Source organism: Thamnophis elegans, chromosome 2, assembly GCF_009769535.1.
Source record: "Thamnophis elegans isolate rThaEle1 chromosome 2, rThaEle1.pri, whole genome shotgun sequence".
In the NCBI taxonomy this organism is placed as follows: domain Eukaryota; kingdom Metazoa; phylum Chordata; class Lepidosauria; order Squamata; family Colubridae; genus Thamnophis; species Thamnophis elegans.
Window position 1 is genome coordinate 10,843,954 of NC_045542.1, and position 20,199 is coordinate 10,864,152.

Sequence of the window (20,199 nt, forward strand, 5' to 3'; positions counted from 1 at the left end):
GTGTTGTTAAAGAGAATCGTGCGATTATTAAACAAATTTAGCTTCCCCCATTGAGTTTGCTTGTAGGAAGCCAGCTGGGAAGGTTAGAAATGGTGATCACGTGATCCCCAGGATAGGGAACTGTCGTAAGTACATGCCAGTTGCCAAGAGCCCTAATTTTGATCATGTAACCATGGAGATGCTGTAACAATTGTTAAGTATGATAATCGGTTGTATGTCATTTTTTTTCAGTGTTGTCGTAATGTCGAATGATCACTAAAATAATGGTTATACGTCAAGAACTAGCTGTATTTAGGGTTCTCCTCAGATGTGTACCATTATTATAATTATGATGGTTACCTAGCTTTTCTTGCTTCCTTTTATTATTTTCATGTCCCATTCCACAGTCAGACACAAAGCCAAACTAAATTTGTACAGAATCAACATTTCTGAGCAATTATTGTTACTTTCACTAAGGGAAATTTACTTGCAAACTGTCAAAAAATGATTGCTTTCTTAGATCAAATCATCAAACCGCATCCTTTGTGTAACTTACATTATTTGTTTTGTGCCAAAAAATGATTTTGAAATATTGTTTGGCGAAAGCTAGGTTTTCTCCCCCAGTAAAATTACTCCCTCTAAGCTTTTTGCAAATGGAACTGATAACTGAACAGCAAAAAAAAAAAATTGTTTGGAAACAATCTTATAATCCTGGCCTGGTATCAAAAATGTGGGTAACAAAAAAAGGTTGAACAGATACAGGAACCAGGGGAGGGCACAAATCAATACTCAATGTCTGGCAAATGTACAATTTTTCTAGACCTTGCAAAATAAATAAATTTAAAATAAAATAAAAAGTAGGTTTTGCTGATTCTGCAATTATTTATTTAAAACCTGATATTTTGATTCTCTATATCAGATTCTCTATATCAGTGTTTCTCAACCTTGGCAACTTGAAGATGTCTGGACTTCAAGTCCCAGAATTCCCCAGCCAGCATTGGCTGGGGAATTCTGGGACTTGAAGTCCAGACATCTTCAAGTTGCCAAGGTTGAGAAACACTGCTCTATATTATTTAGAGTTCCTTAAGTAAGAACTGTTGCTTTGAGCCTTTTAAAAGGAATAAATTTTAGTTAGGTTGCGGTCAGAAGGCAGCCCAGCTCTTTCTCCCTAAAAATAAAAATTCATTTTAAAAAATCATAGGGGAAAATGTGGAGAAAAAAAATTATCGGGGGGGGGGGGGCAGTGGTGGGATTAAATAATTTAACAACCAGTTCTCTGCCCTAAAGACCGGCTGGGTGGGTGTGGCCAGGCAGCAAAAGAAGCCTGCAGCCTCCTGGGAGCAAAAACGGGGCACTGCTGGCCACGCCCCATCCCCGTTTTGGGCCTAGTAGGCCTCCCTGCACTTACCGGGGCGCCAAAACGGGGCGTGTGGGGACTCCTGGGAAGGGGCGGGGCAGGGCCAGCCAGCAATTTAAGAACTGGTTCGGCCAAAGTGGTGCGAACTGGTTGAATCCCACCACTGATTGAGGGGATAGGTTACTGCCCATTTTACAATTGAAAGTTGAAGGAGGAAAAACTATTTGCAGGAGCCTGGTTTGAGTTTAACAATTGTGTTTGCTTCTTAGCTGAGCCTAACTTTATACACAAACACACAGCCAAGTTTGTTAAACAGAGCAATTGCCATGAGCGTATGTAAACTAGCTGTTGTTTCTGCAGTCCAGGAAGACTCAAAAATGACTGCTCATTTTACTTTTTTTTTTCTTGATAAGTCAGGATTTTGCCTCAGTGATTGTGAACCTGGGGAACTGTTATTCTTTCTTTTTCTACAACATCAACTATTTCTTTATTTTCTCCCCTTTCCTCTTCCCCACAAAATCCCTGCTTCATCAGAGTTAAATCTAGGCAGATGATCTTTAAATCAGGCCAGGTCTTAAGGACATGATCTGGGATAGTGGCAGAAATCCTCAGAAGTATTCTTAATTTGGTCAACAGATCCCAACAAGCCATTCCCATTGGATACCATGCTCCTCAGGGTTCACCCCCCAAATCTATAACTCAATAAACAGCCCAGGAATGTAATTGATTGCTTACCTGTTTAATTATCAACCTTTATAACAGCCATTGCATAAAAAGGAGGAGAGGGAGAGAGGGAGGGAGGGAGAGAGAGAGAGAAAGAAAGAAAGAAAGAAAGAAAGAAAGAAAGAAAGAAAGAAAGAAAGAAAGAAAGAAAGAAATTGGGCCTTTTCTTTTGGGCCCTACTCTGCTTCAGAGGATCAGAGACCTTGTTCCTCTGAATACATTTAAGCCTTATTTTGTTATCCCAAGGAGGGAAAATGTGGTCAGGGGGAATAGCAGAACAAACTATGTATATGCAGTTTTAAAAATGCACATTTATTTCCATGTCTTATGTAGCTTTGCTTTGTTCTTGTGTATTGTTTTTTATATTGTTTGGAGTTTAATTTTGTGAATAATTTTTTTAGAAAATCATTGGAAAAAAGGAAGACTATCAGGAGAGAGTTTTGTCACGTTCCCCACAGGATGGGTTTTGTGAGTCTTTGGAGAGAAGACTTTTTCTTGCTCCTTCTTCCAGGGTGGCAGCTTAGCATGCTCTACAGTAGAAACTACTGAATTCAGCCATCCAATAGGCCCTTGTATGGTGGAAAAAGTTAAAACACCTTCATGCTTTTGAAAGTCCTGGATTCATTTCAGCCACCTGCGTGATATCACTGGGTCACTGCCTTGTGGTTACTCACACAGAGGCCCAATAAATGCACAGCGCCTTCCCACAAGAATTTAAAGTGCCTCGAGATGAAGAACCAAACTTGCTTCGGGAGATGTTATAAAAGCCAGACTTTAAAGGAGAGCAAAAGGGGACTCTCTTTTTATACATCAATCACATACGGTGCCACCAGTTCGAGATCTACAACTGACCCTTCCAGTGGCTGCTCCACATGGAAATCACGCTGGTGCTGGAGCCCCTGACGAATCTTTTTGCCCCCACGCTGGGGAATTGGTAATTCCGAGTGGTGGGCCGGCAGAGGGGGCGTAAAGAAATAGGGATGCAGAAGTGCCTAAGGAACAAAAGGAAAGGAATCATCTGCCTGGCTCTGACCGTGGGAATTGGATTACACTTCACAGGTCTTCTACTGCAGTGTTTCTCAACCTTGGCAACTTGAAGATGTCCGGACTTCAACCCCCAGCCAGCGAATGCAGCAAATGCATTCGCTGGCTGGGGAATTCTGGGAGTTGAAGTCCGGACATCTTCAAGTTGCCAAGGTTGAGAAACACTGTTCTACTGGTTGAGCATTATGGGAAGTACAGGTAGTCCTAGAGTTACAATTGTAAAGAAGCCTGCCCATCACAATTGTATGGTTGCATGGTATGGTTGTAAGGTGATTGTATGCCCCCTTTTGCAACACTCATTAAATGAACATTACTATTCTTCAGTAAGGCCACGGTTTGCTCTGGGACAGAAATAAATGCCAATTTTCAGCAAAACCCTTGTGAAACTGTGGGATGCTGCAAATGGCCATTAATGCAACCCAAATGCTAAGCCATGGAAATGTGTTCACATGATCACGTGAAGGGTCCAGCTTTTAGTGAGGGGTCCAAGAGTTGGAACTTCAAATCCAGATCATAAGTACCATATTTTCTGGAGTATAAGACACATCTCCCCCCTGCCCTGCTAAAAGAGCATGGAAATATTGGTATGTCTTATAGACAGAATACAGCCATTTTTGGCCTCCTGAAGTCCCGTACCCCGCACCCCATTTTTGTGAAAAACAGACAAAACCAGGCCATTTTTTCGCAAAAACACCATTTTTGTTTAAAATACCTCATTTTTCACAAAAAAGGGGACATTTTTGCCTTACCCCAATCCTGCTGAAGCCTGCAGAGTGCTGAGAGAAGGCAAAAACTTTTTTTTCTTACTTACCTCTTCAAAATCTTCGTGCATCTTATATACCAGTGCGTCTTATAGTCCGAAAAATACGGTACCCTCTGGGTAGGTCCGTTGGGATTTTGAATTGTTGCTAAGCAACTGGTTATAAATCAAGGACCACCTGTATCAGCTAGGGAAAGATGCTAACAGCACAAAGGGGATACGGGTCACACATGCTGGATGAACAAGGTTTGAACAAGCTTCTACCATGCAATCCCTCCACCTCATTCCCAGAATTTCACATGAAGTGGGGAATGTAATCTCCCTCTTTAATCTTCTCATGTTTTCTCACTAGTGCTTAATATTGTTTCTTTTTTTTAAAAAAACACCTATTAAGGTGAAATAGTTGCATGTTGCCTTTGAAATAGTACCACAAGTTGTTCATTAGCTAGAGAAGCATCTTTAGGGAACTGGACTTTCTTAGCTGTGCAAAAGATCATAGACAAATATACACTGCAAAACAGCAAAGTGGGTTGGAGTGCCCTCTTTTGGTGACACAGAATGAACTTGCTTTCTTCTCAAGGAGCAAAATTTCTCAAGGAATTTTAAAAGTAAACTATTCCCCAGGGTTGATTTTTCAACAAGTATCCAAAATTTAGGTTTTAGGTTTTATTTAGCATTTATAGGCCGCCCTGTTCCCTGAGGGGACTCAGGGCGGCTTACAATAATAAGGGAAGGGGAGTGAAAGACAAAATACAGAAAAAAAATGTGAAATAACTAAAAAGTACTAAAACACAACATTCACTCAGCATTCGGGAGGGGCAGAAGAGTTTATCCCCAGGCCTGACGGGCTAGCCAGATCTTGAGGGCTGTACGGAAGGCCTGGACTGTGGTCAGGGTACGAATCTCCACGGGGAGATTGTTCCATAGCGTCGGAGCAGCAACTGAGAAGGCTCTCCTCCGGGTGGTCGCCAGTCGGCACTGACTGGCGGATGGAATACGGAGGAGGCCCGCTCTATGCGATCTGATGGGACGCAGGGAGATTATTGGCAGGAGGCGGTCTCTCAGATAGTCAGATCCACTACCATGGAGCGCTTTATGGGTGGTAAGTAAGACCTTGAATTGCACCCGGAGATCTACAGGCAGCCAGCGCAGCTCGCGGAGGATAGGTGTTATGTGGGCGAACCGAGGTGCGCCCACAATCACTCGCGCGGCCGCGTTCTGTACTAGCTGAAGTCTCCGGGTGCTCTTCAAGGGCAGCCCCATGTAGAGCACATTGCAGTATTCCAGCTTAGAGATCACAAGGGCTCGAGTGACTGTCGTGAGAGCCTCCCGATTCAGGTAGGGCCGCAACTGGCACACCAGGCGAACCTGGGCAAATGCCCCCCTGGTCACAGCCGATAGATGGTGATCAAAACTCAGCTGTGGATCCAGGAGGACTCCCAAGTTGCGGACCCTATCTGAGGGGTATAAGTTTTGTCCCCCCAGCCTGATTGATGGTACGGTGGTCAAATTATTGGGAGGAAAACACAACAGCCACTCGGTCTTGTCTGGGTTGAGCACCAGTTTGTTTGCTCTCATCCAGTCTTTAACAGCTTCCAGACCCTGGTTCATCACGTCCACCGCTTCATTGAGTTGGCACGGGGCGGACAGATACAATTGTGTATCGTCCGCATATTGGTGATACTTTATCCCGTGCCTCCGGATGATCTCGCCCAGCGGTTTCATGTATATGTTAATAGGAGGGGGGACAAGACCGACCCCTGTGGCACCCCATATGTTAGGGGCCTCGGGGACGATCTCTGCCCACCCACCAACACCGACTGCGACCTGTCCGAGAGGTAGGAGGAGAACCACTGCAAGACAGTGCCGCCCACTCCCACCTCCCGCAGTCGTCGCAGAAGGATACCATGGTCGATGGTATCGAAAGCCGCTGAGAGGTCAAGGAGAACCAGGATGGACGCAAAGCCTCCATCCCTAGCTCTCCAGAGATCATCGGTCAATGCGACCAAAGCGGTTTCTGTGCTGTAACCTGGTCTGAAGCCGGACTGGAAGGGGTCAAGATAGTTTGCTTCCTCCAAGGTACGCTGAAGCTGGAGGGCCACCACTTTCTCAACAACCTTCCCCACATAGGGAAGGTTGGAGACTGGACGGTAGTTATTAAGAACAGCTGGATCCAAAGACGGTTTCTTCAGAAGGGGTCTCACCACCGCTGCCTTAAGCTCGGTGGGGAAGTGCCCCTCCCGAAGAGATGCCACAACAACCGCTTGGATCCAGCCTCGTGTCACCTCACTGCTGTTGGCAACCAGCCAGGAGGGACACGGGTCCAGTACACAAGTGGAGGTACTCACAGCTCGCATAGCCTTGTCCACATCCCCAGAGGCAACTTCCTGAAACTCAACCCAGAGATGGTTTGCCAAGTCTTTCCCCTGTGTCTCAGCTGGCTCTGCAAGAGTGGAGTCCAGGTCCGCTCGAAACCGGGCAACTTTGTCCGCCAAGAACTGAACATACTCCTCAGCCTTACCCTGTAAGGGGTCCCTCGTCTCCCTCCTATTTAGGAGGGAGCGGGTTATCCTAAACAGGGCGGCTGGGCGGGACTCGGCGGACGCTACCAAGGAGGCAATGTGTGTTCTTTTTGCCGATCTTAAAGCGCGAGTATACTCCTTGGTGCATGCTGTTACAAGTGCCCGGTTCAATTCAGACCTGTCTGATCTCCACAGGTGCTCTAGGCGTCTCCTCCGGCGCTTTATCTCCCGGAGCTCCTCGGTAAACCAAGGAGGCCTCCGGGGGCCGCTGACCCGGAGGGGCCGTAGTGGCGCAATCCGGTTTAGAGACCCCGAAGCTGCCGAGTGCCAGGCAGCGACAAGGGTCTCCACCGAACTGTGGGCGAGAGTATCTGGAATAACCCCAAGCTCCGTCTGGAACCTAACAGGGTCCATCAGTCGCTTGGGGCGGAACCACCTGGTCGGTTCCTCCTCCCTACGGTGGGGGTTTGGCCTCCGGAAGTCTAGCCTCAGTAGGCAGTGGTCTGACCACGACAGGGGTATGATCTCATTACCCCTCAGACCAAGATCATAACTCCACTGCTCCGAGAGGAATACGAGGTCGAGCGTGTGACCCGCTGAGTGGGTTGGGCCTCGAATTACCTGGGTCAAGCCCATGGCTGTCATGGAAGCCATGAACTCCTGCGCTCCGTCAGAGCGTTCACCGAGCGAAGGCAAGTTGAAGTCCCCCAGAACTATAAGTCTAGGGAACTCAACTGCTAGCTCGGCTACTGACTCGAGGAGCGAGGGGAGGGCTGCTGCAACGCAGTTGGGAGGCAGGTACGTAAGCAGCAGACCCACTTGACCCTTGAGGTCCAGCTTCACCAGCAGGGACTCACACCCGACAAGCTCCGGAGCAGGGATCCTACGAGATAAGGATATAATCTTTGGCGCTCTTAGGGAATTCCAAGAGATAGCCTAGATCAGGTTCAAATGCTATGCAAAAGTGCTTGTAAAACCATTGCTTATTTTCTCAGATTCCTTGTTACAAGCTAAGCCTAGGATAGGGAGTGGATGGAAGATGTCCGTAAGTGGGTATATCTAAAGGATCTCCATGGCAGGGGACAATCCAGAGGTGGGTTCCTACCAGTTCGCACCTATTCGGTAGAACCGGTTCGTCAAATTTACCGGACCGGTTAGAGGAGGTTCCACCAATGGACCCTACAGAAGAGGTTCCAAAATTTTTTGAAACCCACTACTGCTAAAGGGTTACGGGTGCAAGGATCTTGTAACTTGACAGCTTTAAGTCTTGCATGCTTCAATGCCAGAGTTCCTGAGCCAATGTGACTGGAGGAGGAATTCTGGGAGTTGAAGTCCATAAGTCTTAAAGCTGTCAGGTTTGAAGACCCCTAGTTTTTTTTCTAAAGGGTTAGGGGTGCAAGGATCTTGTAACTTGAAGGCTTTAAGACTTGCATGCTTCAATGCCAGAGTTTCTGAATAGCTACTTGGACCAACCTAAGTACTAATTCATAATTTCATATCCGGTCATATGGGTGGCAAGCCACTCCCACAAAGGAGGCCACACCCACAGAGTAGGTTCGAACAATTTTTGAAACCCACCACTGGGACAATCCAATCTCAACCCTGGACTGAACTCATCTGCTTTCATTTGTAGTTTTGCAACTGACATTAACCTCCAGAGGCAATTTTACTAACGCAGAATCACAGTTTCAATCTATCAGAATTCGGCACCTATAAAAATTATGTGTCCACCACTTTCTTTGAAGTGTGAAAAATGTGTTTTTAAAGAAAACGGCATGGATGACTGAGCATGTTAATTGGGTTTGGACAGTCACAAGGGGCTCAAACTACTCCTTCGTTAATGTACATGTAGTAGTTTCAAAGAAAGACTCATACATACTGGTTTCTGCCAATACAGGTAGTCCTCAACTTATGACAATTGAGCCCAAAATTTATGTTGCTAAGTGAGACGTCGGTTAAGTGAGTTTTGCACCATTTTACAACTCTTCTTACCACATGCAAGGGAATTATTGCAGTTGTTAAACTATTAACATGGTTGTTAAGTAAATCTGGTTTCCCCATTGACTTTGCTTTTACGTTGCAAAGGTGATCACATGACTCCAGGAACTGTAACTGTCATAAATAGGAGTCTGTTCTCAAGCATCGAAATGTAAATCACATGACCATAGGGATGTTGCAATGGTCATAAGTATGAAACACTCGTGACCTGACAAATGCGCGCCTGTCAACTGCGCACCGACAAAACCGCGGCGATAAAATCGCGATGCCTACAGCGCACCCACAAAGGCGCACCGACAAAAGAACGGCGACAAAAGCGCGATTATGGTTAAGGTAAGGGTAAGGGTAAGGGTAAGGGTTTAGGTTTAGGTTCAGGGTTAGGTTTAGGTTTAGGTTCAGGTTCAGGTTCAGGTTCAGGTTCAGGGTTAGGTTTAGTTTCAGGGTTAGGTTTAGGGTTAGGTTAGGGTTAGGGTTAGGGTTAGGGTTAGGTTTAGGGTTAGGTTAGGTTTAGGGTTAGGTTTAGGATTAGGGTTAGGTTTAGAGCGCGCTTCTGTCGGCGCACTGTTGTCGCCGTGCTTCTGTGGTCATTCGTCCACACGATTTCGAACTTGCGCGTTTCTCCCCGCGGTTTTGTCGGCGCGCTTTTGTCAAGCGTGCATTTGTCGGTCAACCTGAAACACTATCATGTCACTTTTTTGAGCACTGTCATAACTTCAAACTGTCACTAATCAAACTGTTGCAAGATGAGAACTGTCTGTACACTGTACATTGTGTACAATTAGTTGCTTCACGCAATCCCTTGCTTTGCTCTTTGCAGGATGCTAGCACTGGCACTACACCGGCAGCCTCACTGCTCCCCCTTACCTGGGCTGCCTGCATCCGTTGCTTTGAAGGATAAACCAGGAACTCTTTCAGGAGCTGCACTGCTTGCGGAGAAGCATCTGGCACCACCTGCTCCAAAGGGATGGGCTGCTTCTCTTTGAAGGAGATTTTGTTGTAATCAGGCAACTCTGTAATCTCCTGTCCCAGCAAAAGAATAACAATGTCGGCTGTGACCAGGGGGACCTTTGCCCAGGTTCGCCTGGTACACCAATTGCGACCCTATCTGGACCGGGAGGCCCTTCGGATGGTCACTCACGCCTTCGTCACCTCAAGACTGGATTACTGTAACGCGCTCTACATGGGGCTGCCCCTGAAGAGTGTTCGAAGACTTCAGCTAGTTCAGAATGCAGCCGCGCGAGTGATTGTGGGTGCGCCTAGGTACACCCACGTTACACCTATCCTCCGTGAGCTGCACTGGCTTCCCATTGGTCTCCGGACACGCTTCAAGGTGCTAGTCGTTGCTTTTAAAGCCCTACATGGTATCGGACCTGGCTACCTGAGAGACCGCCTCCTGCCAGTTACCTCCCAGAGACCTATTAGATCGCACAGACTAGGCCTCCTGCGGATTCCATCTGCCGGTCAATGTCGGCTGGCGACCCCCCGGAGGAGGGCCTTCTCTGTAGCTGCTCCGGCCCTATGGAACGATCTCCCCGTTGAGATCAGGACCCTTACTACCTTTCCGGCCTTCCGCAAAGCGACCAAGACCTGGCTGTTCCGGCAGGTCTGGGGCTGTTGAATCATCCAGCCCCATCCTAATTTATGAATGTTGTTGAATTTTTAATTGTTGTTTTTTATTTTTATATCCTCCCCCTTCCCTTTTTATTTGTAAGCCGCCCTGAGTCTTCCGAGAGTGGGTGGCATACAAGCTAATAAAATAAAATAAATAAATAAATGGGGGGACTTGGCTGTTGGTTTCTTCACTTTTAAACGTTCCCGCTCCTCCCCTGGGCCCTAATCCCTTTGGGCAAGCTAATGGTTTATTGGACCGACCGGCCAGGTCTTTTGATTAGGTGTGCCAAGCACGCGGAGGACACAACACAGCTGCTCAATGTCGTTTTCGCCAGGGAAGAGAGGAGAATTGTTGAGAAGTTCAGCAAAGATACAGCCGACCGCCCTGGTTAAAGAGAAAAAAAGAGGTAGCTGGATGAAGGGATAAGGGGAAACATCTCTGTCATCCAAACAATCAATCCCTTCCCTAACCAGTTTCCTGCTTCTTATGCAGTGAAACCTCTTTGATTCTTGATTTCAATATGTTTCCCCGCCCCATGCAAATATTTCAATGTTCCATTTTATAGACTTCCATTTCTTTTGTGCAAATTTGCATTCCTTTTTGCTTTCCTCATTTGGGATAGGCTTCCCTTTCCTCGAGATTTCCCTAACTAATGTTGATTAATCGGGATGATGGTAATAACACTTTTCCGGATCTAGGAAATATATTATAAGTAAATGTTGATGATTGTATTTCTGAATGATTTCCTAGCATTTTGGAGAAACCTGGATTTTTTTTTAACTTTCTTTCAACGTTTGCTTTCTAATTTCCTCATCTAAAAAAGTATAATTATACTGGATTCCCTTGGCAATTTTCCACCTGCTGTGCATATAAATTATATCCGGTGGCATTGTGGTCAAGGCTTTCAGTCAGTTCAACAATTCCATCTCTAACACTCCAAGGCTACCCTCTTAAAACAGGCCAGAAATAGAACATTCCAGACTGATTAAGTGAAAGAGATCAAAGCTGCTCACCACAGGTCTACACCTTCATCATACTTTCGAGCACCGTACAGCAATTCGGGAGCCCGATACCACCTAATTGGGAAGAGTACACCAATTATATTATACACATCTCTTATTCATCTCTCACAATGTAACTCAATTCTAGCCCCCATAACATTCACGTCTGGTGCCAACAAGACTCCAGCACTTCCTTTACATCTGTGTTTCTCAACCTTGGCCACTTGAAGATGTCCAGATGCTGGCTGGGGAATTCTGGGAGTTGAAGTCCGGACATCTTCAAGTGGCCAAGGTTGAGAAACACTGCTTTACATTGAGGAATGATTTCAAAATTCTTGGAATAAGGTCAGAACTGGGAATGTCGCTGAGCTATTTTGTCCAACTTCCATTACCACTAAACATGTTAGCTGTGGTTACTACGAGTTGGAGATACAGGCATCTTCCCGTTTGATTCTGCCTTCCGTGGCTAAATGCTCAGTCCATAGCCCATGCCCATTGCTATTTACCTGGTGGCCACTTGATGGCTATATAGTCTATCTCCATCACTGGTGAACACTCGGGCCAAGCCAAAATCAGCAATTTTCAATTGCCCTGTGGAGCTGATCAGCAAATTGGCTGGTTTCAGATCCTGAAATGACAAGGCAAGAATTTGAAATAGCAAGGTGTCATCTTCCAGGGAGAAGGAAACTATATATTTTTTTAATTTTATTTTCCATTTTTCATTTTCATACAGTCACATATATACTGTGCATAACCGGGGCCATACAACATTAAACAATAAACACAGCAATTCCTCTTGTCAACAATACCCCCCAAAATAGAAACCCAATATACCTCTTCGACCCTCCATACACCTCTTTCTTTCGCCCCCCTCCAACTTTCCATCTTCCCTCCATCATTCCCCTCTACCCTACTTCTCCTCCCCCTCTACCACTCCTCTCTCCCAGTCCCTTTGCCGGAGCAGAAATTATTTATAGAAGGGAACTATCTTCAGGTCAAATTTGACCAGGCCTCACCCGGTGCATAATAGAGTTGGCATGGCAGAAAGCCACTCCCTTGAGCAGCATCAGCATGTAGCCTTTCACTTGGGCTTCAGTAAGAGGCTGTTCAGAGTTGCGGATCACCTCGGACAGATCAGAGAGCATATACTCAAATACCAACACAAACCCTGTGCCATGAGGGAAAACGTCTTTCAGTTGCACCACCTAAAAGAGAGAAGTTAGACAAGTTGAATTCAATATTGGGTGACCTGAGCCACGATTGATATAACGAAGATTACCTAGCCTTCTATCCTCAGTATAGTGACTGAGTGTCTGACAGACACAGCATGAACCATCTGAAGGTATTTACAAAGCCTTAAATTATATTATTCCCCCCAATACCTACGGTAATATATCTTTATGCTGAACACATTTCATTAAGCTTCTTTAAGCTGGTCAATTAGCCCTCCAAAAGAAGTTGGTGAGTAAAAGTGGCAGGAGATTGCTTCCACTCCCACTGCTTTTTTGTCCATCTGTGGTCATTCTGCTTCTCTGTTTAAGTAAGGAAATGTCTCTGAAACAATGACCCAATGGGGCATGAGTTATCCAATTATTAGGTAAAAATCTAGTAATCATTATATGCAGTTTTTATCTGTTTCTGGACGCTCAAGGGAGTGGCAGCAAGTTGTTTCAGTGAAAGGGAAAGTCACAGCAAAGTTATAATGGCTCAGTTCATTCATAATTTGCTTGGAATCCACACTGTATATCGGACATTAATACAATCAAGTGAGTCCAGAGGTATTTCACGAGAAGAGTACTCCACTCCTCTGCTCACAATAGAATCCCTTACGACACCACGGTGGAAATTTTGAGCTTGGGGAACCTAGAACTAGGCCAATTAAGGTCTGACCTAAGCGTAGTACACAAAATTATCTGCTACAACATCCTACCTGTCAATACTACTTCAGCTTCAATCGCAGTAATGCACAGGCAAACAATTAATACAAACTCAAGGTAAGCCGCTCCAAACTCGATTGCAGAAAATATGACTTCAGCAACAGAGTGGTCAACGCCTGGAATGCACTACCTGACTCTGTTGTTACATCCTCAAACCCTCACAGCTTCAACCTCAAACTGTCTAGCATGGACCTCACCCTTTTCCTAAGAGGTCTGTAGGGGGCATGCATAAATGGACCAGTGTGCCTACCGTCCAGAGGTGGGTTCCTACCAGTTCGCATCTATTCGGTAGAACCAGTTCGTCAAATCTACCGAACCGGTTAGAAGAGGTTCCACCAGTGGACCCGGAAAGTAGGCCACACCTACAGAAGAGGTTCCAAACTTTTTTGAAACCCACCACTGGTCCTTGGATAGGATTATTCTACACTATCACGCTCATATTTATAAAACTCAGTGCCTCTGTGAAAGGTAAGGATGACTACTGCGTTTGTGGTGCAATCAGAACATTGCGTGTGTTGAAGTTGTTTTAACGCAAACCAAAGATGCCTTTTAAAAAACAAGTTTACATCATATTCTTATGCATGCCAGTGCTGTGTGTGAGGTAATTTAAGGTGGTTCTGACAAGTGTCATCGGCATCTTCATATCCAGTCACATGGGCGGCAAGCCACTCCCATCCGGTCACATGGGCAGCAAGCCACTCCCACAAAGGAGGCCACACCCACAGAGTAGGTTGGAACAATTTTTGAAACCCACCATTGCTACCGTCCCTGGACTATTGTCCCCATTCATTTGTAGCTTTTTCCCTTGTTCAGGTCCATGGTTATACTTATACCTGTTATCTCGTACACGTTTGACAAAATTAATAAATAAATAAATAATAAAATAACCTTTATCTTAATTCCCAACACTCTCCCTCAGGTTATTTTGCCTTGGAGCGATATGTAAACCAGGCTAATTTGTTCTGAAAGGTTAGTTTATTAGAGGCCTAATCTGAGATAGAACTTGAGAATCCAGTTAACTGATCCGGTTAACTCATGAACTGTCACTTCCACAAGCTACTCACGTGCTGGTTTTCCTCAATCTCCTGCAAAGCCTTGATCTCCCGCAGGGCTTGGTTGGGGATCCCATCCTCCAGCTTGCGGAGGGCCACTTTCTTCAGTGCCACCGTCTCCCCAGTCTGCCAGGTAAGGGAGCAAAAATAAAAATTGGAAGCAAATGTTCATCTCCGGGGCGGGGGGAACTAAAGCTGGCTACATTGGCCTCAAAGATCGTAAAGAATTCCATGTCAGGCCTGCAGACACTTTCTTTTAGGATCTATGGCCTGCCACACTAATATTCTTTTCTACTTAATGGGGAATTGGGAGGGGGAATAGTAAGGAGTAGAATGTGTTGTTGTCAAAATAAAATTCCTTTTTAGAAACCAAGGTCATCTTTTGTTCTCTACATTTCTGAGCCTGACCGGAACTGGATGGATGAAATTGTCAGCATGGCAGTGGAAGATTGGACCATGTGATGGACTTGTGGGTGTGGGGGCAAGATCATGAACTTTCAACTGGGTGGGAAAACCCGGGAAGCTTTCAGATTTGGGTTTTCACAGATGTGCCAACAGGTCTCTCTTAATAAATTGGGACTTTGAGGAATACTTTGCCTTCGACTCTGATTTAATTTTGGATGATATTTGGAACGCTGACATTTCACTTACTTCTATGTTCTTGGCTTTGAAAACAATGCCATGGGCTCCTTCTCCAATACGGCCAAGAATGCTATATTGATCCATTGTGGTTTCTAATAATTGAAACAGACAAAGAAAAGTCAGCTCATCTGTTCCAGCCTGAGATTTCATGGATTCTTATTAAATAACTTGTGATCTTATCTTTCCTTTTTTCTTTGTTAAAAGTATGCCCCACCTTTCTCTTTCAAGCTAACATTAAACTGCTAACCTAACCACCCCAAAAGTAAATGTAATTTAAAACAATTAAAATTAGTTTTAAAATCTATATAAAACTACAAACAGTTCAAAAGGCTCAAAATAAAGAACTACATCTGATGACAAATTTTCAAATAGCAAAAAAAGGCCTCTCATCTTGCCAGCTGCCAATTTCTATCGGGATGTTCCTGCGCTATTTTTTTTTGTGAAACTAGTTAACTAATTTGGCTTCCAACAAGGAAAAGTAAGTCACTGAAAAAATGTGATTAACCAAAAAAAAAAAAAAAACCACCCCATGGTCTTTACAAGATCATAATTTCTAAATCGGGAAGCCAATTTGTTAAATCAAATTTTAAAACATACTATGACTTAAATCTTCGATGCAATTCTCTATCTTTGAATTAATTCATTGAAATCAGAGGGTGTATTTTTTTTTATATTTATTCAATTTGGATGCCCATCTCAACAAGTAACTCCTGGCAGCAAACATAAAATGAATCAAAACAAATTTCCATTTTATAATGCACACATTAAAATGCACACAGCATTTGAAGAAAATACTATGGATGGTGTAAAGCCATGAAGACTTGTTCCTCCAGCCACATGGCCAGCTGGGAGTTGAGTTCAACACATATACCGTATATTTGGGATGGGAGTATGTTGACTTAGTTGTATATAGTGTTTTCTTTATGTAGCCGTTGTTAGACAGTCAGGGTAATATTGTATAAGATGAGTAGCCTTATAAACCTTTTCAATACTATAAATAAATATGAACTTTCTCTGCTCCAGCACATATACAGAGTGGCAAGATTTTTTAAAAGTCAAAATTCTTGATGGTATAGAAGATAATTTCAATCAAAGCAAAGCAAACTTCCAAAATGCATCATAGGATATATACTACATTACTTTGTGGATTTCTTCAGTGTTGATTTCAAGATTCTTTGACAAGGTATTATAGTATTGAGGAAGCAAAGTCAGGCTACTCTTTTAATTCCTTTTCCAGAAAAGTAAAACATAAAATAACCCAGCCTATTATAAATTAGTCAATACTAAAAGGTTCCATTTAAACAGGATAAGAAGACACCAATTACAAATCATATTATATGGGATGGGAGTTCAATACAATACAATACAATAGCAGAGTTGGAAGGGACCTTGGAGGTCTTCTAGTCCAACCCCCTGCTTAGGCAGGAAACCCTATACCATTTCAGACAAATGGCTATCCAACATCTTTTAAAGACTTCCAGTGTTGGGGCATTCACAACTTCTGGAGGGAAGCTGTTCCACTGATTAATTGTTCTAACTGTCAGGAAATTTCTCCTCAGTTCTAAGTAGCTTCTCTCCTTGATTAGTTTCCACCCATTGCTTCTTGTCCTACCCTCAGGTGCCTTGGAGAATAATTTGACTCCCTCTTCTTTGTGGCAACCCCTGAGATATTGGAACACTGCTATCATGTCTCCGCTAGTCCTTCTTTTCATTAAACTAGACATACCCAGTTCCTGCAACCGTTCTTCATATGTTTTAGCCTCCAGTCCCCTAATCATCTTTGTTGCTCTTCTCTGCACTCTTTCTAGAGTCTCGACATCTTTTCTACATCGTGGTGACCAAAACTGAATGCAGTATTCCAAGTGTGGCCTTACCAAGGCCTTATAAATTGGTATTAACAGTTCAAGTTCAATATCAATCAGAATATAACGAGTAGCAATTAATTCCTCAATAATATTTGATACGCTTGTTTTTATTAATAGATTCAAAAGCAAAACCACCTCTTGTTTAAGTGATCCCCCCCAATTATTGGACCCAGATTGTTGGGGGGCAATAGGCTGTAAACATCTTAGAGAGGGCTGTAAAGCACTGCGAAGTGGTATGTAAGTGCTATTGCGATATCCTGGATGAGAGAAGCAATTTTCTCAATAACTGGAACCTGGTTACTCTGAAAGAGCAGAGGTGGCGCAGTGGTTAAATGCAGCACTGCAGGCTACTTCAGCTGACTGCAGTTCTGCAGTTGGGCTGTTCCAATCTCACTGGCTCAGGGTTGACTCAGCCTTCCATCCTTCCGAGGTGGGTAAAATGAGGACCCGGATTGTTGTTGGGGGCAATATGCTGACTCTGTAAACCGCTTAGAGAGGGCTGAAAGCCCTAGGAAGCGGTATATAAGTCTAACTGCTATTGCTATTGCTAAATACAAGTCTAGCATATAATTTAGAAAGAGAAATATGCATAAAACCTATCCCAGATATCCAAGTTGAAATATTAAGATAGTTGCTTTAAAGAGGATAAATGCCAAATCCCTTTTGTATATGGCAAAATGATCCCATCAACCATGCCACTTTCTTTAATCCAAAACACGAACATAGGAAGCAGTTTCAATCCTAAATTAAATCATCAATTTCAGCAGTTCTCCTGGATTAGATAGAGATCTATCACTGGTTCTGCAAACAGGATTTCACAGCAGCACTGTTCTCTCATTTCTGGACTGCCCACAAACATATTCAGTGGTATACTGTTGTGGAATATAGCGGTTCCTTGTTTTATGAAATATTCAACAACCCGCAGGTATTAGTTTTTTGCAAATACACCTAGGATCTTTGCAGAGATATCAAAATTTAAGATATAGCCATCATAATATACTAAAGCAATAAACGGGATTGATTCTAATAATTCTATGCTGCTACTATCTACTATGCTGCCCACCCAACTGGGCAATTGCTCAAGATCTAACTGCACGAAAGAAATAGAAAAAAAAAATCTATTCCTACATACTTTCCCGTTACGGTGCACGCGCATATTTAAAATGTGAAAGAGGTAAGTTGCACAGTGGTTAAATGCAGCACTGCAGGCTACTTCAGCTGACTGCAGTTCTGCAGTTCGGCTGTTCAAATCTCACCGGCTCAGGGTTGACTCAGCCTTCCATCCTTCCGAGGTGGGTGAAATGAGGACCCGGATTGTTGTTGGGGGCAATATGCTGACTCTCTGTAAACCGCTTAGAGAGGGCTGAAAGCCGTATGAAGCGGTATATAAGTCTAACTGCTATTGCTATTGCTCTCTCTCTTAACCTAAGGCGCTAATGCACCGCTTTTGCTAATGCATAATGGTAGTAATGGTGGTTGCCTGCTCCTTTTAAAAAAAAAAAAAAAAGTGTGGAACCCCCATTAAAAGTAATAACGCTTTAAGAAAACAAAATAAAATAAAATAAAAAACAGCCGCGGACAGCTTGAAGGGATAATTGGGGTGGGGCTCCGCGTCGTCTTATGCAAAACCCTATAAACCCCTGCTTACCCTATTAGAGGATCCCCGCCCAGGGCCCCTTAAAGGATTCCAGGGAGAGGGATGCGGAACTCCGCCATCCAGCCCGCTTTCTCGGATCGGGTCCCCGGAGAATCAGGAGGCTGCTCAGCCAAAGGATTCCCCGATGGTCGTTTCCCAGCATGCCGCGCGCTCCCGCAAGTGGCGGTTCCCCGGCATTTCCACGAGAGTTCAGGTTCTCTATTGCGGGGCTTCTCGGCTTTTAGATGGGTGGACTTCAACTCCCACAATTCCATGCTGCCCAGGGGGGTTCTGGGAGTTGAAGTCCACCCTGCTCTATGAAAAGTAGTTAGCCTAGCTTCGCATATGAGCCGTTTCCTAAAGTTGTGCGTGCGTATGTGTGTGTGCGGGTAAAAGATGTGTGCACTTCAACTCTTTGATTCCCAGGATTCTCCATGATGACTAGGGAATTTCATCATGAAGAATCCTGGGAATTAAAGTTCACATATGTTAAAGTTGCCAAGTTGGAAAAACACTGCCCGTCTCGAGGAAACAGAAGGATCCCACAACACTCTGCTGGATTTTCGCAGTAGAGTTTCTAAGCCAGTGTTTCTCAACCTTGGCAACTTGAAGATGTCCGGACTTCAACTCCCAGAATTCCCCAGCCAGCGAATGCTGGCTGGGGAATTCTGGGAGTTGAAGTCCGGACATCTTCAAGTTGCCAAGGTTGAGAAACACTGTTCTAAGCAATCCTTTGGCCACTGTTCCCCCCCCCCCCCCCAACCTGTGCTTTTTTAAAAAAACAACCACCAAACAAACCCATATTTATTTACATATTTCGGGCAAACAAATCCTGCAGGGTATGGCAAAACCGAGTTTTCTGTCCCGCTAGAAACTCAGGCGGCCCTAAGTGAAAGGTTCAAAAACATCCCTTTGGAAGAGAGGCGTACAAAATCGCAAAGATCCGTTAGTGGTTTCATTTGGCATATATCTTTATCTTTAATGATTCTAAAACGCCCGTCTACAGCATAGAGGAGCTCTAAATGCAGAGAGCAAGGAGGCTTCGCACATCCCATGCCTGCTATGCCGTTGTTAAAAATAGGAATACAATTTACACATCTCCATAAATCAGCGTTTGACCAAAACCGCAAGGTGCGTGCGGGCGTATTGCTTAAAGTTAAATCTACCGTATTTTCCCTTCTCGGAATAAAGACAGTATAATATCTATCGTTACATATTCGAGGTAAATAAAAGGTTCCCACGCCTTAAGGCTATGAGAGGATGTCGAACTGGGATCGATAAACTGCAATTCGCCCCACCTGATGGAGACACTGCCACAAAAAGGTGTGTTGAATTAAGTTTTTAGGTTGGCTGCGTACTTTCGCCACCCTCGCTTCAAGCTTGGAAGGAGTCTAATTGGAACCGGAAATGATGGCTCTACAACTGGGATTTTTCAACTTACCTCTTCGCCAGGCAGTACTCTTGCTGCGGTTTATAGAGACGGGACCGCGTTGCCCAGCAACCCGACTCCAACGGTTCCTGAAGGTCCCCTTTCTGAAAGCAAAGCGCCGCGGAAGAAATCTGTGCATGAAACCTTTTGAGTTCTCCAGAAGTTTGGGTAGTATAAACAGGGTTCTCCAACCTTGGCCATTTGAAGACTTGTGGACTTCAACTCCCAGAATTAATTAATTCAATTCAATTGACCCAGCAAAGCTGGCTGAGGAATTCTGGGAATTGAAGTCCACAAGTCTTCAAGTGGCCAAGGTTGGCGACCCCTGGTATAGAAGACAAAACGAGCATTGAAGGAACAAGAATTAGAACACAATTAAAAAGTACTCATTCATTTGGGAACTTTTCTATTTTCCCCCTTTTAAATTGAACAAAAATCCTGGAAGACTTAGGTCCCTCTCTTATGTAGTTGATCCTAATAAATATTATCCCCCTTTAATGGATTTACACTCATAAATAGGACTTTCCCTTCCCAAAGATGCCCATTCAGATGTTGCTGAGTTACAAGTCTGGTGGCGATCTTCTTAAGATCACTGGAAATGCTTCGCTTGCCACCTGCTGCCATTACAGCTATGCAGAATTC

The 20,199-nt window shown here is 44.4% G+C and overlaps 1 protein-coding gene across 3 annotated transcripts; it reads right to left on the reverse strand.

Annotated features, from left to right (window-relative positions):
• Positions 1–1,494: 1,494 nt before the first annotated feature.
• On the reverse strand, positions 1,495–19,710 carry CDK20 (cyclin dependent kinase 20). 3 transcript variants are annotated; one of them, XM_032238956.1, is made up of 9 exons: positions 19,570–19,696; positions 14,637–14,719; positions 13,998–14,111; positions 12,013–12,201; positions 11,503–11,624; positions 11,009–11,071; positions 10,256–10,379; positions 9,248–9,403; positions 1,497–3,051 (listed from the first exon to the last, which is right to left on the reverse strand). In XM_032238956.1, exons 1-9 carry the CDS (start codon positions 19,694–19,696, stop codon positions 2,863–2,865), a joined length of 1,167 nt encoding a protein of 388 aa, XP_032094847.1. In that variant the 3' UTR covers positions 1,497–2,862. The 3 variants fall into 3 exon arrangements, with proteins under 3 accessions (XP_032094849.1, XP_032094847.1, XP_032094848.1); XM_032238957.1 differs by lacking the exon at positions 19,570–19,696 and adding an exon at positions 18,141–18,352 and having other exon boundaries at positions 1,498–3,051; XM_032238958.1 differs by lacking the exon at positions 9,248–9,403 and having other exon boundaries at positions 1,495–3,051; positions 19,570–19,710.
• Between the last annotated feature and the right edge of the window lie 489 nt (positions 19,711–20,199).

What these genes read in the sequence shown, in the direction of transcription:
- CDK20 (XM_032238956.1), bottom strand. Translation starts at nt 19,696, where the DNA reads ATGCACAGATTTCTTCCGCGGCGCTTTGCTTTCAGAAAGGGGACCTTC. An exon ending in CCAACTCTATTATGCACCGG is followed by an intron (nt 11,625 to 12,012) that starts GTGAGGCCTGGT and finishes TTGTCATTTCAG; the next exon opens with GATCTGAAACCAGCCAATTT. An exon ending in AGCCATCAAGTGGCCACCAG is followed by an intron (nt 11,072 to 11,502) that starts GTAAATAGCAAT and finishes CTTCCCAATTAG; the next exon opens with GTGGTATCGGGCTCCCGAAT.